Source organism: Ammospiza nelsoni, chromosome Z (genome assembly GCF_027579445.1).
Source record: "Ammospiza nelsoni isolate bAmmNel1 chromosome Z, bAmmNel1.pri, whole genome shotgun sequence".
NCBI lineage: Eukaryota > Metazoa > Chordata > Aves > Passeriformes > Passerellidae > Ammospiza > Ammospiza nelsoni.
The window spans coordinates 88,337,545-88,360,083 of record NC_080669.1 but is presented as its reverse complement, the minus strand read 5'-3'; the positions used below and the strand labels follow the sequence as shown (position 1 = coordinate 88,360,083).

Genomic DNA, 22,539 nt, shown 5'->3' with positions numbered 1-22,539 from the left:
CCAGGCAACCGCTGGACCGAGTGTCAATTTATCACACCGGAGGCTCCCTTCCAGATTTTTACTGAGGTGGTTTTTTTGTTGTTGTTCTTCAGACAAAAGTATTAATGCTGGTGAAGTTCCCTACAGCATTTCTTAATATCCTCCCAACCCAAACCATTGGAGAGCAGGATTCTGCTCTCATTCCAAAGGAAATGGGGGAAACTGAGATTCCTGATGAACCATCAGCAGGAGATCACTGACACCCAGGCAAGCCAGCACATTTCAGTTGGATTTTATTGCACAAGCATATTTACACCAGGAATGTCAATGCACAGAGGGCAGGGATGGTGGAGAAGCAGACACTGGGACCACCCCAGGGTTCTCCATCCCCCCCATCCAGGGACAGCTCCACACGCACAGGGACCAAGCAGCGCCAAGGACACGCAAAGCTGGCAGCAGGGATGGGCACAGCCCTGGCACAGACCCGCCTCAGCAGCTGGGGTTAGCCCTGCTCAGCTCTGGGCACACAGATATGGAGCTCCTGGGCTGCAAATCCCACACAGATCACCCAAGGCGGAATAAAACACATTTATTTCCTCTTTTGGAGCCATGTGAAAAATTAATTCCTGCATTTTTGGAACAAGTACCATGTTTAGCTTAGCAGGTAGTGCCAGCCTCAGGTGCAAGCTCTGCAGCCAAGGAAAAGCTGCACAAACAGAGATACTGAAATAAAAGGATTCCAGAGATTTTTTTCTCTTCCCCATGAGCAGTAAACAGAAAATTCCACACAAAATATTCCACAGAATCAGATATGTAAGAAGGAAACACAGTCACAGCGAGTGTCACACAGGAATATTCCTACTGAAGGAAATATTTCAGTACATCCAGTCAATAATTCATTTTTCCATAATTTTGATAATTTTTCCATTCAAAATGGCCCCCTTTGTCCTTTATTTAAATAAATACCTGCATTGGTGGCAAAAACCACCTTTCTATATAAATACTGCTTTTTTCCAAGTCTGCCATTGAACAGGATTTTTAAATTATTTATTTACACGTGGACTATAATTTTTCCTTCGGCCTGGGCACAGCAGCACTTGCAATCCCCTGAGGAAGGAGCCTTGGGATCAGCACATTCCAGCCCCGTTCCAGGCAGGTGCCTGGCTCTGGGGCAGCACTCCGCGGTCACCAGGAGCACGTCCATGTAAACACGAGCCTTTGTGGTAAACACTGACATTCTGGGAGGCTCCGCGGGGAAAGGGTCGGGTGACATCCAGCGCCGCGGGGCCGGGCTCAGCCGGCTTCGGGAGGAGCTGCTCCTGCTCCTGCTCCTGGATCCCGCTCTGCCCCCGCGCCCTCCTCCTGCTGGGGGCACCGAAAGGCTGTCAGTGCCACCGGCCGGCCGGCAGGGGTGAGCTCAGCCCCCCAGATCCGGGCAGGGATCCCTCAGATCCGGGCAGGATTGCCTCAGATCCTGGCTGAGCTCTTCAGATCCTGGCTGATCCCCTCAGATCCCGGCTGATCCCCTCAGATCCCACCTGGGCCCTTCAGATCCTGGCTGAGCCTCTCAGATCTGGGCAGGACTCCCTCAGATCCCGGCTGAGCCCCTCACTCCCTGGCTGATCCCCTCAGACCCCGGCAAGGCCTTCCCAGGTCCCGGTGATCCCTGGCACCGTTCTGGCATGGCTCCCTGTGCCCACACATGCTCACCCAGACCATGAGGCAGTGCTCCCTGTGCCCATGCTCACCCAGACCATGAGGCAGTGCTCCCTGTGCCCATGCTCACCCAGACCATGAGGCACTGCTCCCTGTGCCCATGCTCACCCAGACCATGAGGCAGTGCTCCCTGTACCCACACATGCTCACCCAGACCATGAGGCAGTGCTCCCTGTGCCCACACATGCTCACCCAGACCATGAGGCAGTGCTCCCTGTGCCCATGCTCACCCAGACCATGAGGCAGTGCTCCCTGTGCCCATGCTCACCCAGACCATGAGGCAGGGCTCCCTGTGCCCACACATGCTCACCCAGACCATGAGGCAGTGCTCCCTGTGCCCATGCTCACCCAGACCATGAGGCAGTGCTCCCTGTACCCACACATGCTCACCCAGACCATGAGGCAGTGCTCCCTGTGCCCATGCTCACCCAGACCATGAGGCAGGGCTCCCTGTGCCCACACATGCTCACCTAGACCATGAGGCAGGGCTCCCTGTGCCCATGCTCACCCAGACCATGAGGCAGTGCTCCCTGTACCCACACATGCTCACCCAGACCATGAGGCAGGGCTCCCTGTGCCCACACATGCTCACCCAGACCATGAGGCAGTGCTCCCTGTGCCCATGCTCACCCAGACCATGAGGCAGTGCTCCCTGTGCCCACACATGCTCACCTAGACCATGAGGCAGGGCTCCCTGTGCCCATGCTCACCCAGACCATGAGGCAGTGCGCCCTGTGCCCACACATGCTCACCTAGACCATGAAGCGGTGCTCCCTGCCGTCGTGGGCCATGAGGATGATGTTGCGGTTGGAGGTCCAGATGAGGCGGGCCAGGCGCAGCGCGGTGTGCGAGCCGGGCGAGGCCGGCTGCACCGGCGGCACCTGGTACGTCTTGACGCAGCGCAGCTGGGGCGCCGAGTTCAGCATGCCGATGCTGCCCAGCAGGGACGTGTTCATCTGGGGACACAGCCCGGCTCAGGTCCCCTCTGAGGGCCAGCAATGCCCACGGCACAGAGGGCACCGGAGCCGGGCTCTGGCACTGCCCGTGCGGCACAGCAAGGGCTGCGCTGAGGATCAGGGGCTGGCTTGGAGGGAAGGCACCTCAGAGCCCACCCTGCCATCCCCACTCAGTTCTCCAAGCCCTGTCTAACCTTGGACACCTCCAGGGATCCGCTGGGTTTGCACTGCTGGTGCCAGCTCCAAACTCTCCGTGCCCCCACAAGCAAGGCAGCATTTCCGTGCCCAGCAAACCCCGGGGTGTTTCATTGCCCTGAACCCCGAGCAGTGCCCTGTCCCAGCCACCCTTGTCCCGGCTCTCCCGTGTCAGGGTGTAAATCACGGCATCCCGGCCGGCAGTGTGCGAGCCCCGCGTGTGACATTTTCACAATTTAAATCATCCTGAGTAATAACCCTTTTAGGATGACTAATGTGCCTGATTTTCCTGCATTAATAATTGTGCCAAGCAGGACACGGAAGGGAAAAATCACCGGCGCACGAGGTCACATTTGAGAACTGCAGAGGTTGTTTAACCCCTTGTGCCTGGGCTGGGAGGGATTTCAAGGATCAGCTCATCCTTCCACCAGCCCAGGCTGCTCCAAGCCCAGCCCCACTGTGACCCTCCCTCCCTGGGATGCCCTCCCTGCTGGAAACGCCTGTACAGAAGGGACAACCCCCAGATGAGCTCACCTGCCAGAAGCAGAGGTGGCTGTCGGAGTTGGAGTAGGTGGCCAGGTAGCGGCCGTCGGGGGCGAAGGCCACGGCAGTGATGGGTCCCTTGTGGCCATGGATGGTCTGGGAACAGGGCACACCGTGGGAATGAGGGGCAGCCACGAGCTGGCAGCCCCAAAACAACAGCCGCACATGGAAACGCCTCCCCAGAGCTCCTCTCCCACAGCAGTAACCCCAGAAAGCATCAAAAAACCCAAGTCTGCATTAAATCCAAGGTGCCACACGATCTTCTCCTGGAACATCCCCTTCCCTCCTGGATCAGCACTAGCAAACCCCATTAGCAGGGCTCCTGTGCCCAGGCCCGGGTTATTAAAAGCCCTGCTCAGGGTGTGCACCTGGAATGAGCCTGATAAATTAACAATCCATTAAGGTATTCATTTATTCCTGGTGGAAAAGGGGGGTGAACCCCAGATCTCTCTCTTTAATGGGATCCCCACAGTTAATTAGTTTAGCCCCATCCCACTCTTTAGCACTTAACAAGCACCGAGCACTTGTCAATAAAATATGTTTTGGTGAGACAAAGGTAGAAATCAATAGGAGCAGCACACTTGTTGCTCTTTTTACTCCTGGAACTCGTTCCAAGAAGTACAAATCCTTCAGGGAATCCAGCTGCTTTGTTATTTAAAGGAAGTGCTTCTCTAATTGATGCTAATCCTTCCCAGGCAGGATTTTTGTGCTCTTAGCTTGCGTTTTCCACCAGGAAGTGAAGCAGCTGCTTCCAGCTTCCCTCTGCTGGGCTGGAATGGGAAGGGAACGCTCCTGGGAGCCTCCTGCACCACTGCAGCTATCCCAGAAACCCAGCTGCAAGCCCAGTGCTTGGGACAGTCCCCACTGAACTGCTCTGTGCCACTAAAGTGATGTAAACACCCACACTGATCCTTTTATATTCATAAATGCAAAATGGTCCCACCAAGCCTTTCAAAAGAAATCCCTATTTTTGAACTGATGTAAGGGAAATCTCTATGAACCCACACCGGTTTTAGCACCTTTAATAATTTGATTTCATAAATAAATCAATGAAAGTCCCTTCCTCTGTTGTTTCTATGTTTAGAAAAGGCCTTTATCCAATTGAGGTTACACTCAGGAATTCCCTTTTCTCTGAAATTTCAGGATGTGCTTTCCAGTGGCCTGGTTTGCCTGGAGATGCAGGATAAACACCTTTAAAGCACTGTTTTCAAGAACAGCATCTTCTACCCTGTAATTAATTAAGCCAAGCCACAATTCATTCCAAATGGAATATTAAATCCTTTTCTGCCTTCCACATAAATCAAACTTTGCCAAGGCATCCAGGACTGAAATAAAATCAGCCCTGCACAATCCAATTAATGCTCAGATTGCTGGGATTTTAATTCTGGAAGGACCCAGGACCAAACAGTATTGATTCCAGCCCAGGCTTAAAAGTAGTTTTTGCTTTGAAATAAACCCAAAATAACTTATGTTTCCCTTTAATCTTCCAGGTTTATTATACCGCAAATGACCCAGGTTTTAGGTACAAAAATTACATGTATTTCTGAAATGCAGCTCTAAATATTTATGATGAATCCCAAGATTTAATCAATAAAAATGGAATATTTCAGAGTCTCTCCTTATAGACCCAAATATGGTCGTAAAGGAAAAGAAGATAATTAAAGAATCTGTACTGAGGAATTAATTGGGGGATTTTAGGCCAGACTCTGGTACTCAGCAAGAATTTGCCTGGGAAGATATTAATATTTTCCCACCATCCCAAAAGCAACTATCAGGTATCCTAAAATTCAGTTACCTGCAATCTCTCCCTCCAGCCTCATTTTAGTGTTTAATTTCATATAAAATAGCATTTATGGCATAAGTATTTCCTGTGTTACTGCACCTTTAAGTGCAGGATTTTTACCTGTGTGTTAATAATTAGGAATCTTATGCAAAGTATTAAAAATTTGGTTGGAATTTAATATTACTTTAGTGTTTAATTGGGCAAACAGACCTTGTGCTCAACGATACCTTAATCCTGCTGCCTAATCCTTTTAGTATTGTTGTAGATGCATTATAGTTGTAATTATTAATCCAAGGGGTTTATTTTGGGATAGAATTTGCCATTGGTGTTTAATCCTGTGTGCTGTGGCCGTGGGGTTCCGAGCTGGGCAAACAAAGGGCACATTTCCAGGTGGAGCTGCTGCTCTCAGAACTGTTTTCCAATTCCCTGTGCAGCATCAATTATCTTTATCAAATCCCAGATCTCATCTCAGCCCTGATCAAGATGGAGCCCTGCTGGAGCAGGCCTGCCAGAGCCAGGGAAAGGCCGGGGAGGGAGGGAGGGATCAATAGTCATCATCGGATTGTGCTGCAGCTCAGGGGTGCGCAGGGAGGCTCCACCTGCCTTTTGGGAAGCTGCTCAGTTTAACCTCTGCCTCACCTGAGACAGGAGCGCTCCAAACGCTGCCGGGATGGCCGCAGAGCCCCCCCAGCACAGGCATGGGGCTCAGGAGCAGCACAGCCCAGGGACAGCCCAGGCAGGGAAAGGCCCCAGGATTTGGCTGTGGAATCCTGTGCTCAGGATAAAACATCAGGATAAAATCATACATGAACCCTTGGGGGAACTGGATCCTCCAGGGGCTGGTTCAGTCCCCACGCAGCAGGGAAACCCTCGCTCACAGCCCTGACCTTCCCCCTGTCCGGGCATTTCAGGAGCTCAAAGAACCTGCCACAGACCCACTGCTGCTCCAGCTGGAAAAGCATGGAGTCCACAGCAAATACTGCTGCTGCTTACTCCCAAAATTAAAATGGAGTCAGTTTGGGGGGAATTTGGAGCTTCAGAATGGGATCCCTGAAATCTCTGTGGGGGAATGTGGGAGGAGGAACATGGAGGAGGAATGAGTGAGGAGGAATATGGAGGAGGAATGAGTGAGGGGGAATATGGAGCGGGATTGTGTGAGGGGGAATATGTAGGTAGGAATATGGAGGGACAATGTGTGAGGGGGATTGTGTGAGGGGAAATATGGAGCAGGAATGTGCGAGGGGGAATGGGTGAGGAGTAATATGAAGCAGGATTGTGTGAGGGGGAATATGGAGCAGGAATGTGTGAGGGGGAATATAGAGGGGGAATATGCGAGGGGGGACATGGAGGAGGATTGTGTGAGGGGGAAAATGGAGAAGGAATATGTGAGGGGGAAGACGGAGGGGGAATGTGTGAGGGGGAATATGAGGAGGAATATAGAGGGGGAATACGTGAGGCTGCTGCTGCTGCCATGTGGGACAGCACCTGAGTGCAGGGCATGGATCCTTCATGATGCCCTGGCTGAGGAGGAGCTGCTCCCAGAGGGAAATGCCCTGGCAGAGGCTCCCAGAGGGAAATGCCCTGGCTGAGGCTCGCAGGGGCAGTTTATCAGGAGCCCCTTGGAGATGGGTGAGAGAGCAGAGCCATCACAGTGAGCGCTCTGAGTCAATACCCTGCGAGCTGCTGTGGGAATGAATAATCAAGAGCCAGCCCTGGGAGCTCTGGGAGCTGCCAGCAGCTGAAGGGCGGATCAATGGCCATGGGAAGGGCACTGCCAGCCCCAAGCACCCCATGGAGCCAGCAGCAACACCCTGGGAGGGTTCACAAACTCATTTCATTGGGGGAGGAGGAGAAAGATATGCTTGGATATGGAGTTATGGAAAAATAGACTCAGTGTCTGCATTTGGAATAGTCATAATACAGTCTACTAACACAGTAAATTTTACTGAGGGGAAACCCCATCCTAGATAAATGCTGGTTTATTTTTTGTTAATAAGGGGAATTTTTTATATCCATCATCCTATTGATCATTCCAAGTAATTTCTCAGTCAGTTCCTACAACCACCTTTCTCAAAAACAAAAATTACCTGGAAGGGGCAATAAAACCAAACCCAAAACGCTTTTCAGGATCCCAAAACCCCTCACAGGAATGGAAATTAAAACCCTGAGCTTTTCGCCAATGGCACAGCTTTTTCAAGTTATTCCATGTTTGTGAGCAGCCAGAAAAGTGTGCAGTTGTGAGAAATTATGTATAAAATCAGATTTGGAAGCAGGAATGTGTATCCAGTAGATGGTGCTGCCCCACAGTAATCTATCTGGAAATATTTTGTACCTCATGAATAGTAATTAACCCTGAAAAGGACCCGTCCTGATTACCCCAGCCGCTCTCACCTGGCACTTGCCGGTGCGGATGTCGTAGAGCGCCACGGAGCCGTGACGGGCGCCCACGGCGATGCGGTGGCTGCGCTCGTAGTAACTCACCATGTAGAACCTGGGGGGGACAATGGCACAGGGAGCTGGGGCTGGCACGTCACACCACATCATCTGGGTGCCACTGAGCCGGGGCTGGCACTGGCTCACACTCATCTGGGTGCCACTGGGCTGGGGCTGGCACGTCACACTCATATGGGTGCCACTGGGCTGGGGCTGGCACGTCACACCACATCATCTGGGTGCCACTGAGCCGGGGCTGGCACTGGCTCACACTCATCTGGGTGCCACTGGGCTGGGGCTGGCACGTCACACCACACTCATCTGGGTGCCACTGGGCTGGGGCTGGCACGTCACACTCATCTGGGTGCCACTGGGCTGGGGCTGGCACGTCACACTCATCTGGGTGCCACTGGGCTGGGGCTGGCACGTCACACTCATCTGGGTGCCACTGGGCTGGGGCTGGCACGTCACACCACACTCATCTGAGTGCCACTGAGCTGGGGCTGGCACGTCACACTCATATGGGACTCACTAAGGCCTGGAACTCAGAGGTGATTAAAAGATCCACTTGCTGCCAGTGTAACACCTGGCACTGCACAAAACCAGCTGATGTTACCATGGAACCTGATTGGATTTATCCATCAGATTTATTTATTTATTTGCGAATAATCTATGGGATAACCACCAGCTCCCTGACGGCCATGGGTGTACCCTCCCTGTGCTGGAACACCTCAGTAAAGCTGGTGAAGTGCCCATCCCACACCCTGTGTGACAGAGGGCATTTCCCATGAAAGTCACACAGAAAGGAAGGGAAGTGGAAGGAGAAGTAAGCAAACTCATCAGTTTCTGATGGGCATAAAGAAAAAGGAAGAGGGAAATTGGCCATCACGCACTCTCGGCTCCAGTAACACCCTTGGGGTAAAGGCTGCAATAGTCCTGAACACCCAGTGTGACCACGTGGCATTTATTGGAATTCCAGCAGCTGCAAAATCCAAGGAATTTCAGCACTTTGAAACCCAGGAGACACTAAATCCTAATTGCAAATCCAAATCCTTGGGGATATCACTGTGCCTTATCACAGGAGAGCAGACCTGTGGAAGTGCCAGCTGCATTCCGAATTATGCTGGAATTTTGCAGCTAAATTTTCCTCTACCAAAATGCACCAGAAACACCTGGAATTAGTCTCAAAAACTGTATTGCTGAGCATATTTAGGGCTTCAAACAAGCCACCTTTCAGACCTCTCTGCTGGTTCCTGGGGATTCCCAGTGCCATAGCAACTGCTATGTGTGAGACACGTCCTGCACTGCAGGATGGCAGCTGGCAAGGAAGGCAGGATGAAACACGGGGAAAATCAAGAAAGAATAGAAGGGAAGGAAGAGAATCCCTGGTTTTTGTGCAGGGAAAAGGGAAATGCAGCTCAGCTGCAGCTTTGCATGGCAGTGTGTCCCTCCCTGAGGTGTGACCGTCCTTCAGCTTTGATGCAGGACTTGGCCACACAATTCCAGTCCAGCATGGGGAACACTGGGACATAGAGGGATTAACCACGGGATGCTGCAGTGCTTCCCTGGAATCTCTGCAGAGATCCCCCCACTTTCTGTGGCCTGTTGGCAATTTCCCCATGGCTCTCTCCATGGCTGGGTGAGGCATCATTTTTACACTGGCTATAACCAGGAAATATTAGCAGAGAATTTAAAATACTGGATGGCTATAAATATGCACAGCAATAGGGAGATTGGGCACTCAGTCCCACTTATCCTTCCCTTTATGTTTTAAGGAAAGCCACTTAAAGCATCAGGAAGGAGGAAGATCATTCCATCAGGATCCAGCCTGGCAATGGGATAATTGTTCTTTCTGTGAAAGTATTCCATATTTTAATAGGTTATTAAATTAAAATGTAATGGCCGACAGGTGATTATTAGAATTTATAGGCTGGACCAGTTTAAGAGGATGACTGGGATATTTATTCACACTTACAGATACTGGAAATGCTCCCATTTTATAAATCACCTTTTACTCTTTGTTGTGTCACCTAAAAGACTGTTTCACTCTTAATTAGGAAATATATCCTGCTGGTGATCCTATAATTTATTTCATAGTATTCCCGTAGGAAGGGCTCACCTGCAGATGGCTGGGAAACATTCCTGAAGACCCTTCTTCTTAACCAAAGATCCTTCCAGGCAGTACATGATGATGTCCATCACCTTGCAAACAAAAATTACCATCAGCTGACAACCAAGTTCTCAGGGTCATCCCATCCCAGCAGATCAGGTTGTTCCAAGCTGTGTCCAGCCTGGCTTTGAGCTGCTTTAGCTTGGGATATTTTCCCCAACAATTTCAAGTTTGTGAAATATAGAACAGATCCTTTCTAGTCCCGAAGTGCACATGGCAAGCAGCTCCTGTGGTGGAGCCAGTCTCACCTCCACGAGCAGGTCCACGACGTCGGAGGGCATCTTGTCGATGAGGATCTCGATGACGCGCAGGATCTCGCCCTTGGCGCGGGCCAGCGTGCTGGTGTGGATGTTCTGCTGCGACTGCGTGTTGGCCGCCAGCGCCGTGTGCCGGTGCACCTGGGCACAGGGACACCGCTGGCACCGGGCAGAGGCCTCGGGGCCGCGGGGCCGGCCTGGACCCAGCACCGGCTCCGTGTGCCCCCCAAGCCCTGTGCGTGTCCCTGACCCCAGCCTGGGCCGGGCCGTGCCCGGTGCACACCGAGCCCCCAGCCCCGTCCCGCGGTGCCCATCCCGGGAGAGCCCCCCAGCCCCGCTCACCTCCTTGGCGATGGTGGTGATGAAGGCGGGCGGGCGGGCGGTGGCGATCAGGGACAGCGCGTGGCGAGCCGAGCGCGCCGAGTCGGCCGCGGGGCTCAGGGGCAGCCCCATTGTGATGCTAAACGGGAGCCGCACAAAGGCAGGCACAAAGGGAAGAAATATAGAGTGGAAAGATTAGAACCAGCTTATAATGTCAGTTCAAGGTCACCGGGAGCACTCCGGCAGTTCCAGTATAATGGACTCCCAACAAAGAGCAGTGATTAGGAGTCAGGGTGTTCCAGCATCAACCCCAAATCGAATAATTAACCATGAAGATTGAAAACAGTAAGTGCATCTGTCCAAAGTGGGCAAAAGGCCTTGTTAACAAATTATCTGTATGTGCTGAATACATATCACCCCACGGAGGCCCACGGCGTCTTCCCGAGGATTTATGGTTTGGTCTTTTACAGTATTTTAAACACAGCCTGAAAAATCCCCTGGCCAGAGTAATTCTCCTTAATTCAAGGCTTTTACTGGCTGTGACAAGATAAAAGCAAAAAGCAATAAGGTGCTAAGTACCCAGTAACTGCAAAAATAAAATTTCTACGTGCCCTGCACATTATCCAAAAATTCCCCAAACTGTAGGGACATGGAATCACAGCCAGTTTGGGTTGGAAAGGGTTTTAAGCATCACCTATTCCACCTCTGCAATGGATAGGGACACCTTCCACTACCCCAGACTGCTCCAAGCCATGTCCATCCCAGCCTTGGACACTTCCAGGGATGGGGCAGCCACTTATTTTTCTAGATAACCTGTGGAAGGGGTTCCTCCTTCTTCCCTGTGCTTTCTGGCTGATTTTTTGGGAAGAGAATAGCAGGAATTTATAATCTCAACCTGTTTATTTTCCTGTCCTATCTCTCACCATCACTGTACAGATTAGAATGCCCAAATGCGAAACTAAATAAAGTTTCACAAGGTGATGTCTCCATTGGCCTTTCCTTGGAAAACCACATGTAAATGTGACTTCCAAACTCCTGTCCATGAGGTGTTTCATGACAAAGGGATAAGCCAGGGAAGGACTATCCCAGTTAACTTTTGGAGGGACTGCCAAAGTCAAAGCCAGCAAACCCCAGGTGTCTCTCTCCCTTTCTGAAGGCTCAGTGTCACACCAGCAGTGTTTTCCCTTACAGGATGCAATACCAAGTGTGTATTTTCCTGGAAAGCAGCAGGCCTTTAGTGAATCCCTTCCCTTGGGAGGATGTGACAGAGGAGAGCTGGGGCCAGCCCTGCCAGGGGACACTCCAGCCAGGACAAAAGCACCCCGACCATCCTGGGCTCAGACTGCTCCAAGGCACAGATGAAATGCACGGATTGATCCCAAGGCGATTTGCTAATCTGGCTGCTCCCATCCGAGAACAGCCCAGGGAACCTGCGGCTGCCCCATCCCTGGAATGGTCCCAGGCCAGGCTGGATGGGACTGGAGCAACCTGGACAAGTGGCATGTGTGTGAAACACAGCTTAACTCAGAAAGCAGAAACACAGCCACAAATGGTTCCTATCATCATCCCAGAGGCCCAGAATGCTGGGAGAACACTCTTTATCCCCAGAGCTGAGCAGTTTCCCTGGCACAGTGTCACCCCCGGGAGCCAGGGCGAGCTGGGCAAGCGAGGGAGTTCCGAGCACCTGAGTTTTGCCTAACAGCTCAGATACTCCCTTGATTCAGCAGGGAAAAAAGAACCCCACTCGTTTTGCTGGTCAATAAATGTGATTTCTTCTTTTCTATCTAAAAGCAGAAGCTTGACATGAAAGCTCTTTAATAAAACCTCCGGGAGAGGCACCGGCAGCTGTGTGCCGTTATTGTGTCCGCGGCAAATCCGGCACAAAGCGGGAGCTCAGCGGGGCTCCGCCAGGGTGAGATCCACACTTAACCCCAGCACACATTGTTGCTCCATTTCTTTCCATCTCCCTCCATCCTGGATCTGTCAGCAATGTAACAGGCCATTTTCAATCTAAATCTTGTTATGGATTAATAAGCAAACGCTTTCGCGCTTATTATGCAATTTATCATGAGGAAAATTGCGCCGGGCTCCTCAAGGCTCCACGCTGATCCCTTCATTTATTCCCTGCTCTTTGGAGGGAGAGCCAGACTAATCTTCCTGACAGCTAAGGGTGGAATCACACCAGCACAAGGACTCGCTGGAGAGCTGTGGGCACTGGGATCCTGGAGTTGGGATGTGCATAAAATGGGGCTTTGGGAAGGGACAAGGTGCTGGTGCCTCCTGTCACACGACACGGCATCACTGGAATTCACACAAAAAACAATGGTAATCCAATTTGTCCATATTTCTCCTGCCAACACAGGACAAGGATCTGTTCATTGTATGCTGAGGAAATTAAAACTTACATAAAATGTGCTTAGAACAGTATCAGAACCCTCAAGACTGAGGGATGTGGAAACACATTTCTGGAATTGAAACAGCCTTGGGCAGCTCCTGATTGCAGGTGCCATTTAAATTCTGTGTTTGTCAACAAACAGTTCATGGAATCATGGCATGATCTGGGTTGAAAAGAACCTTAAGGATGCAACCTTCCACTAGGCTGCTCCATGCTTTGTCCAGCGTGGCTTTGGACACTTTGGCAGCCACGGCTCCTCCCCACCAACCCCTCTCCAATATCGCCCGTCCCTGCCCCCAGGGTTTGCCTGGCAGGGCTGGCACGGTACCCACTTGGCCAGCTGCTTCTCGGCGTCGGCGCAGAGCTCGAGCAGCCCCATGAGCACGGCCGACACGTCCATGTAGGGCTCCCAGACGGTGAAGCCGCGGCCGATGAGGTCGATGGCGGTGCGGCGGATGGTGCTGTGCGCCGGGAGCCGCGCGCTGGCCGGCTGCAGCAGCAGGAACGTCAGCGCCTTGCCTGCGGGGGATGCCAGGGGCTATGGGGGTGGCACGGGCCCCACGGGCCCCCGGGGCTGCCCCTGCCATGGGCACGGCGCCTTCACCCAGCCCCGCCTGCCCCAAGCCCATCCGACCCGCCCGTGGGCAGCTGTGCCACCCTGGCTCTCAAACACAGCACGGTCACTGCCTAAGAAATAACAGCAAATGCATTTTGGGGGGGAAAAATAGAAACGGAATCCTGAATCTTGATCCGGGTTCTGCACATTTTGGAAATATTCATATTTCATTTAACAGCCCGCTTTTACTTACACATAAATGGAGGAGGGCAGTGCTGGCTGATAATTTAGCATTATCTTGCCATCATTATTTATTACCCCTCAATAGTGCTTCTTGTGGTAAAGATAATTGCTGATTTTATCAGGCTTTGCTTGAACTGTCCTCAACAAGTTGCTTGGTTTGTTTATTAAACAAGCCTCCTGGTTTTAGGACCACGAAAAGCCAACAGAGCTTCTCTGGTTAATTCACACCAACCAATCCCGATCTGTGTGAAACAGCCCCCAAAATCCCTTCCTGTCATGCCACCAGATTGGTTTTCTGCCTCCAAACCAAACCCTTACTTAAAAGGTGCCTCCTCCAATAAACCCTCCCCTGTCCCCTCAGCACCCAGCAGCAGCCCTGACCCAAGGGTGGTGCCAGGCAGGACATCTTTGTTTAAAGCTCTGCCCAGCCCGAGCCAAGGAATGAATATTGACAAAAACATCCGGGCGCTAATGAGTTGTTCGTTAGGGCAATAAACATGTCACATTAGAGTCGGGCAGACGAGGTAATTAGCCCTGGAACAGCTCAGCACCCGGCATGGTGTGCATCCCCAGTGCCCACTCACCCTCTCCACCCCAAAATGCAGCTGGGCACAACTCCCCCAGCAGCCCAGGGAATGCCATTCCCTGTGCTGCATTCACAGTGCTGCCAAAACAGGGTTTATGCCCGGTGGTTCATCTGCACTGGCACATTTGCTCCTCTCGTCACTTTGTTAACCCAGATGTGCCCAAATGCTCCAATTTATCACCTGTTGCCAGTGCACAGCAGCCCCTGGATCCCAAAATGTCCTTCCTTGCCGTGGAATCTCTGTGAGCACACGGCTGCAGGCAGCCTTGTTATCCCCAGTTTGCCAATGGATTTTAAAAAATGAAATTATTTGCTGGGGAAAATCAATAGCCCAGGCAGGAACGAGCCACTGAGAACTCTGATCAAGATCCAACTAAATCCAAATGATGGACTCCAAGAATAGGATTTAACTTGATTGTGACCCTTTCTAGATGATTTTTTCCCCTGATCATTCACAGAGAGACAGAAATTTGGAGAGCTTGGTTAAGATTCCATATCCCTTCATCCCTTTCTGCTCAGTGGATTTTTAGTCTTTTATTTTTACTCCAGATCTTGTCTCAGGTATCAAAGCAAGATAAATTTAAAATCACTTGTTTTTTGCATAATGATGATCAGATATTTGGTTTTTTCCCAGTTACAATCATTCCCATCTGGAATTGCTCCAGGGCACCCTGGGCTGGTGGGATCCGTCCTTGCCCATGGGATGGGACAGCCACAGCTGTGCCAGGGCCTCTGGAAAGAGCTGTGATTAATCCAGGGAGTAATGCAGGTACCAGGCAAGGGCACAGCTGGAATTTCTGGAGAATTCCACCCTCTCCAAAAGGCACACAATCCCAAACACCCTGCAGCTGATGGATTTAAGCTTGCCCAGAGAAGTCATGGATTCCCCACCCCTGGAAGTGCCTAGAGCTGGGCTGGGAGCATCCTGGGGCAGTGGAAGGGGACAAATAACCAAGAACAAACCAGATAAATGCAGTGCACTCTTTTCTAGGAAAACTGAACAAACCCATCCGCAGGGGATGCTGGGGGCACTCCCAGCCCGTTCCCACTCCCCAGTCCCACCCTGTTCCAGGCAATCCGAACGAGCCCACCCCCACGGGAGCGCTGTGGGCACTCACACGTGTGCCTGGCCAGGGAGTAGTTGGCGCCGGCGCTGGTGAGGCCGAAGCCCTCGGGGATCTGGCTGGAGCTGCGGGGCCGCGTCAGCAGCTTGGGCGGCTCGATCTCGGCCCCGAACTCGGCGCCGATGACGCCCAGCAGCACGATGGCCGTGGCCTGCTTGCGCCGCTCCTCGTAGGACGAGGACACCTTCTTGGGCTGGGGCAGCCCCGCCAGGCAGCCTGCAGGGAGAGACAGGGCAGGGCTGTCAGTGATGCAAACACAAATTAACCATCAATGTGTCAATGGCATCGCGGCATCATGCGTCCCTGCGAGCACCGGGGTTTTCGTACCTCCATTCACCTCTAAAAACCTCCAAAAAAGTCAAAATATCCCTTCAAAAGCGGCCAAGAACTCATGGGGAAAGAGTCACCAGCAATTTCCAGCTTGGTTTGCTCACTGGTAGAAGAATTCTATGTTCACCTACTGATTTCTGCTTCTTGGTCACTTTGAACTGGCAAGTTGCAATTTTAATTGTTTTTTTTTTTTCAGGATAAGTTCTTTGCATGATGTATGGTATATAAAAGCATCTTTTTGATATAGGATCCATCACTACATCCAGCTTCCTATTAAGTGTCAGGATATTTAACTTTTAGGATAACAGTACACACCGTTAAACCAAAGGGATAGCAAAATGGCACCTATGGAATTTCAACAATGGGACAAAACCACAATTATGAATTGTACATAAAAGTACAATATTTGTTATTAGTTTAACACAGTCCAGGGATTCTGAGTTCCACCAAGCAGAGGAGGTTTTTTTATTTGGAGTAAAATCCCCAAATCTGAGAAGAAATTATTGGAATGAACCACAGGCACTTATTCTGACAAATAAAGCCCACTCTCACCTAGATGTTCATTTCCAGCATCCTGGGAAATTCCCTACCATTTGTAGGGAATAAATGGGAATTCCCTACCATTTGTAGGGAATAAATATAAGGAAGTTTTAATCCTTCCCAAGAGCTGTTTGCTGAGGAGTTGGGAGGCAGCACCTGGATTAATGAAGGCTGGATTAATGAAGCACACGGGATGTCTCTGTTAATGACATCCACGGGGCTCCGGAGGAAAACAAGGAATTCACCAAAATTTAGGAGCTGTGCTCGAGCCAAAAGGGAGAGAAAAACAAGGGAAACCTTAACAATGGGAAGGGAGGGGAAAAAAAGGGAAAAAATCGATAGCAACTGCCTTTGGAGGAAGAAGGATGCAAGGGGCTGGAACAAAGCAGGGCAGGAACAGCTGGAGGTGCCCAGGAGCCGTTTGTGCCGGGTCCCACACCCTGTTAACCCTTTCTGCATCCACAGGGAGCATCCCTCACACCACAGAATGGTTTGGGTGTGAGGGATTTGGGGATCACCCCATCCTTCCATGAGCCCAGATTCCTCCAGGCACTATCCAGCCCGGCTTTGGACACTTCAGGGATGGGGAATTCTGGGCCACAGAATCTGTAGAAGGAGAATTTTCATGTATCAACCTGGAATGGCCAAAATAAAAATCCCACTGGGAATCCAGGAGCTCCCCTGTGCCAAGACATCCCTCCTTGTTCACCCCACAAGAAATTCCACCCAGGACAGGCTGGGAAAGATCCACATTAGCAATCTGGAATGTGACAGCTTGATCCTCTGCCTCAAACCCCCAAAATCCCCCAAACCTGCCCCAAACTCCAAGAAATTCCAGACTGACCAAGCCAAGCCTCAGACCCAGCAGCATCCCCTCTGGAAGCACACCTGGAAGAGGGGATTTCATCTGGCTGTGCCCATTTGGTATTTTGTCCCCATGCTGCGTGCCCCGTTAATCACAGCCCGGGCTGACACGCAGATCCATTTTCCTGACAGGGCCCTTGATCACCTATCACAGGCAGAAAATTAATAACCTCAATGGCTCGGTGAGGAAAACACGAGCTGGGCTGCCAGGAGGACAAAAACCACTGGGATTGCAGCTAGAAAAATCCCAGTTCAGCCTGATGGAATGACAGAACAATCCTCAGTATCCCACTGCAAGCCCTAGAGCCCAGGGTGATGGAAGCAGGGGGGAAGTGCCCAAACCTCCCTGGTTTGCAGGCTGTGGCTGCTGCACTTAACAGCCAGCAGCACGTGGCTCCCCAGCTCCCCTTAATTGGCTTTGCACACTTCTTTGGGAAATTAATTCCAGCCCAGCTTACAATAAAAGGATTAAAGGCCCAGGAGATTCTCCAGGGTGAGCTGCACAGGGATCCACGGGTGTGGGTTAAGGAGAGGGGCACTGCAGAGCCAGGAACCCACCCCAAAACCCAGCCTGAGCCCAAAGCCCTGCCCTGGACAGCCCTGGGAACCCCCTGGGCATGGCCTACTCCGGGGTGTAGCTACTCAGCACTTGCACCAGGCTCAGCACTCACATGCATAACGACCACCTGGAAACACAGGAATACTGGGAACAGACATTTCACATGGAGAAATTATTGGCTCAACACACACACAGAGTTGTGAGGGCTCTCTCCCAATAATCAGGAGTGAAAATATTGTTCAGGAATGCCGGTGACAGTGCCCACAAGGGAAACGCAGGAACGGGAGAGTATTTTACAAAACCTGGGGCCATTCCCAGATGCACAGCTCTCTCTGCTGGCTCCACAGAGAACGGCAGCCTGGCAGGGAGCTGGGTGCCTGGAGAATTTGGGAATTTCTCCCTCACAGCCCATCCTCTGTTATGTCTGCCATCATAATTCACTGCCCATTCCTCATTTCTAATAAAACAATCAGTGCTCTGGAATATCTGAAATTCTAAATTGGGAATAATTTAACGGCTGAGCTCCTTAAGTGCTGGAGTTGTCATGCATTAGAAATTACAGCTTAATTCCTTTAATTGCAGGTAGATGTGCTTTTCTACATGTAAAATGAGCATTTGTGCAGCCATTCCCGTCTGCCGCAGTTCAGTGGAATTTCCTGCTCCCTTTTCTGAGGGAATGTTTCACTGTGCAGCTGCTGCAGCGTCTGGGAACGCAAAATGGGTGAGGATGCTGCAGCCTCTTCCAGGGAAACAGGCAGAGACAAAATGGATCCTGTGCTGCTCACATGGGCAATTTCAGGCACCTTTTGGCCAGGCTTCAAAGCACTGGGCCCATCCATCAACACTTCCCTCATTTAAGGGATGAGAATCTCAATTTTTTAAAGATCTGTTTATTGTTAATGGGATCTCAACATATAAGAGTCTGTAGACCAATGATATTTAATACTGGATTTGAAATTTAGTGACAACTTCCCAACAGGATCACTTGGAACAAATATTGATGAGTAAGAATTTGGAGTAGTTGCAGCCCAAATTCCAGCCAAAATAAAATTAAAGAAAGATATAGAACACACACTTCCACCAGACTGCTGATGGGCAGGAATGGGATTGTGGAGCTTCAGACTCATTGGCATCAATTTACCTACAAACATTCACCCACAAAAATGGACCCACAAATCAAAAAATACCATTTCAGAAGTGATTTAATGCCAGCAGTCTTGGAGCTCAGGAAACTATCCCAAAAGGAAAATGCAGGAATCCAGGTTATTAAAATTCACACTGCTACAAGCTCAACATGAGCAACTCAAATTAAAACAGCACATTTGTTACAGGGTTTCCCTCTGAAATATTTGATTTCTCCAAGTAAAACAGTTGTACTATCACACAGAACAAATAACAAATCACTTTGGAATTCATTGGAGGTTACCCAAAATCAGAAAGTCTGTAATTTACACAATTCAAAATATACCCAATATATAATATATATATAGGGTATATGTATTATATACCAAATATATGTTATAATATGTCCAATTATATCCAATATAATTATACCAAATATATATTATACATATTAACATATATAATATATAATTGGCATATATTACATATAATATAAGCCAATTCACCAAATTCTCAAATTCTGATCACTGGAGCCAGGAGAATTTATGCTCAAGTGGGAAAAAATGCTGCTGCCCATGTGTGAATTATTTAAACAAACATTTGGTCTGTTTTTAGTTACCCAAAAAAGCCTTTCCGGCATTAAAAGGAGATTTGAGGAAAGCCCAAATTTTCTAAGTAAAAACCACTGGAGTGTATTAAGGATTTTCAGCTAAGATGTTTCACTCTCCCTAAGTTCTGAGGTGCAAATCCTTTTAAGAAATGATCTTGATAAGTGGAAGCTTTTGGGGAATCCCAAGTTGGAAAAGATCCTATTGAGGAAAAAATTCTTATTTTTGCCTCTCTTCTCCCAGTACAAACCTCAGTGTATCCCCCTGAACCCAAAATTCAGCCCCCTTCGATCAGATCCCCCACCAGAATAGATGATTTGGGGAACAATTACAGAGAATGGCAGACAAGCACAGAGATCCTTTATTTCTGAAGGGCTGCTGCTGGCTGTGGGCAGGTGTGAGAGCATTAATGAAGCACATTAATTATCCCGGTGACATTAATGATGTGAGGGCTCACCTGCAGCGATGTCATCGTCCACCAGGTCGTGCTCCTCCTCCTGGACCTTGGCCTCAGCCCCTGAGGGCTCTGGGGGGGCACCTGCACCCTGGAGGGCCTCTGTGGTCACTCCAGCTGCAGAACAACCCGACACAACATCAGGGACTTGGCAACATGGGGAACATGAATGAGAAACCATTTTCAGGGAAAAAAGCTCCTGGAAATGCTCTCGCTGCAGGGAGAATCTCATCCCAGGATGGATGAGTGGGAATGTGGGGCTCCCTCAGAGGGTAACTGGGAATGTGGGGTTCCCAGGATGGATAACTGGGAATGTGGGGTTCCCCCAGTGGATAACTGGGAATATGGGGCTCCTTCAGTGGATAACTGGGAATGTGGGGCTCCTTCAGTGGATAACTGGGAATGTGGGGCTTCTTCAGTGGATAACTGGGAATGTGGGGTTCCCTCAATGGATAACTGGGAATATGGGGCTCCTTCAGTGGATAACTGGGAATGTGGGGTTCCCAGGATGGATAACTGGGAATATGGGGTTCCCTCAGTGGATAACTGGGAATGTGGGGTTCCCTCAATGGATAATTGGGAATGTGGGGTTCCTAAACCCTTTCCCAGGATGGATGACAGGCAATGTGGGGTTCCCAAGACCCTGTCCCTCAATGGATAACCAGGAAAGTGGGGTTCCCAGGGCCCCGTCCCTCAATGACTGACTGTCCCTAAGGTGTTCCCAGGCCCTGTGCCCCCGTTTCCCAGGCGAGGGCAGTGCCAGGGGCTCCTCACGGGAGATGACGCTGTCCATGTACTGGGGCAGGTACGGGGCCCAGGTGTCGATGGTCTCCTTGCGGCCCGCCTGCTCGATCCTGCGCAGCTCCGCCAGCAGCAGCGCCTGCGCCGCCTCCCGCACCTGCGGGGACAGCACACAGCACCGAGCCTTAGTGCCATTCCCGAGAGTTGAACTGGGATTAACTGGGAACTGCTCCAGCAGCAGCGCCTGCGCCGCCTCCCGCACCTGCGGGGACAGCACACAGCACCGAGCCTTAGTGCCATTCCCGAGAGTTGAACTGGGATTAACTGGGAACTGCTCCAGCAGCAGCCCCTGCAGCACAAGCACAGTTCTGATGCCTTCAGTTTTAGCTTTCATCTTTTCCACATTCTGCACTGCATTGGTGTGTAACTCTGAATTTCTTATAAAGTGTTGGCAAGTTCTCCTCACAGTTTAGTCACACTAAACAATCCTTCTCCAGCCCAGAACCAGCACTGACAGTGTTGCAGCTTCAGTCCATAAAGCACAAACAACAGGGAATTGAGGAGAGCAATCTAGGAAGATGGGACTGCACAGCCTGGATATGGAATTGGACAATGAACCCCAACATGGAAATGGAGCAAAACTTATAAAAGTGTGAAAATCTGTGACCTGGAGTCCATCAGGGGTGCAGCCCTTGCACTACCCAAGCTGTATCCCTTAAAAGCCTTTTACTAAGGGAGAAGGATGTTGGAAAACATTCAATTTTAAACTTGTGCAGCATGATATTTAAAAGACAAAAAAGAGTCAAAAGGGCTCTCATATTAACAAGTAATTATGCTTTGTTGGACTCAAACCTGCTTTTGTTGTTACTCTTTTTTTCTTGCAGTAGAAATAATAATGGCAACAGCAGAAATAATGATGAGCAACAGTAAATAATAATAATGATAATGATAATGGTAATAGTAATCATAATAAAAAGCAGAGGGCTGGCCTCACCTCCAGGCAGCGATCCTGCCACCTCCGGGCCAGCATCTCCAGCAGGGGCGGCCGGAACTTCTCGAGCCCCAGCAGGTCGGGCAGCATCACGCAGTGCATGGCAGCCAGCTGGCTCCAGCCTGGGGAGCACAGAAATGAACCCCAAAATCATCCAGAACGGGCCCTGAGCATCATCCAGCCCAGCCACGTCCACCTCTGCTCACATTGCACAAACTCATCCTCAGTTAAACTTGTGCAAACAGATCCAAGCACAGTTTATCCTTACTAGCACACTGCTGTCCTTATTTTCCAACTAAATTCTTTATTTCAGCACACTTAATCCAGGTGCATTCCTACTACAGCTCTGTGCAGGTAAAACCAGGAGAGAAATCCAGAGTTCAAATTAAAATGTCCCATATTCTATTCAATGTATGTCCAGTATTCAATTCAAATCTCCATCAGCACCAAAACTCAGATTTAAGGCTTCCCCAACAGGGAAACCTACCCCAGGTAGCCCATGTTCAAAGAATTCCCTCAAAAATCAAATAAAAAGAACAATGAGGAGGGGTTTTGGCTGAAGTAAAGGCCAAGTAGAAAAGTGAGGAAGGAAATACCTTCGTTGACTAAGAAACAGGAATGGAAAGCAGAAGTGTCAGAGTGCCCAGATTCCGTGCTGGAAGCAGCAGCAGGAGCAACTTGCAGAGGAAAGAAGAAGAAATAAAAAGAGAGAGAAAAAAAAAAGAGGGAAGTGAGGAGAGCAGCAGCAGAAAAACGGGTTAGTATCACTGGAGAATGGAAAACAAGGGGATGATCTTCAACTTAAATATTAAACTTAAAAATAAAACTCGGCTTCAAAATAACATCCAACTCAAAATAATAACCAACTTAATGAGAATTCCAGGTTTTCCAAGAAGGAAGAGGCAGACATGCAGCTGCAGAGGAACATGGAGACAGTGACAGAAACTGGGATGTTTTGAAAAGACCAAAATACATCTAAATCAAGTGATTTTAAATATGTTTTTAGGCAGGTGGCTTTGGTTTGACTTCTTGCTTGAGTGTAAGTTAGAAACCCAGGAATTTTGCTGCTTCTT

At 50.1% G+C, this 22,539-nt stretch overlaps 1 protein-coding gene across 3 annotated transcripts in view; it reads right to left on the bottom strand.

Moving 5' to 3' along the window:
- Positions 1-270: 270 nt before the first annotated feature.
- The window catches only part of WDR7 (WD repeat domain 7), a 37,391-nt gene continuing 15,122 nt past the window's right edge, over positions 271-22,539 (bottom strand). The window contains exons 17-29 of one of the 3 annotated variants that reach the window (XM_059492710.1): positions 22,063-22,143; positions 21,470-21,588; positions 20,509-20,737; positions 19,738-19,851; positions 15,252-15,473; positions 13,081-13,267; positions 10,375-10,492; positions 10,024-10,173; positions 9,725-9,807; positions 7,564-7,663; positions 3,381-3,485; positions 2,448-2,651; positions 271-1,344 (exon numbers count right to left, since the gene is read on the bottom strand). In XM_059492710.1, coding sequence (XP_059348693.1) covers positions 2,448-2,651; positions 3,381-3,485; positions 7,564-7,663; positions 9,725-9,807; positions 10,024-10,173; positions 10,375-10,492; positions 13,081-13,267; positions 15,252-15,473; positions 19,738-19,851; positions 20,509-20,737; positions 21,470-21,588; positions 22,063-22,143 — 1,712 coding nt within the window. In that variant the 3' untranslated portion in view covers positions 271-1,344. The remainder of the gene's footprint in view (positions 1,345-2,447; positions 2,652-3,380; positions 3,486-7,563; positions 7,664-9,724; positions 9,808-10,023; positions 10,174-10,374; positions 10,493-13,080; positions 13,268-15,251; positions 15,474-19,737; positions 19,852-20,508; positions 20,738-21,469; positions 21,589-22,062; positions 22,144-22,539) is intronic. The other 2 variants (XM_059492711.1, XM_059492713.1) reach the window with 2 other exon arrangements.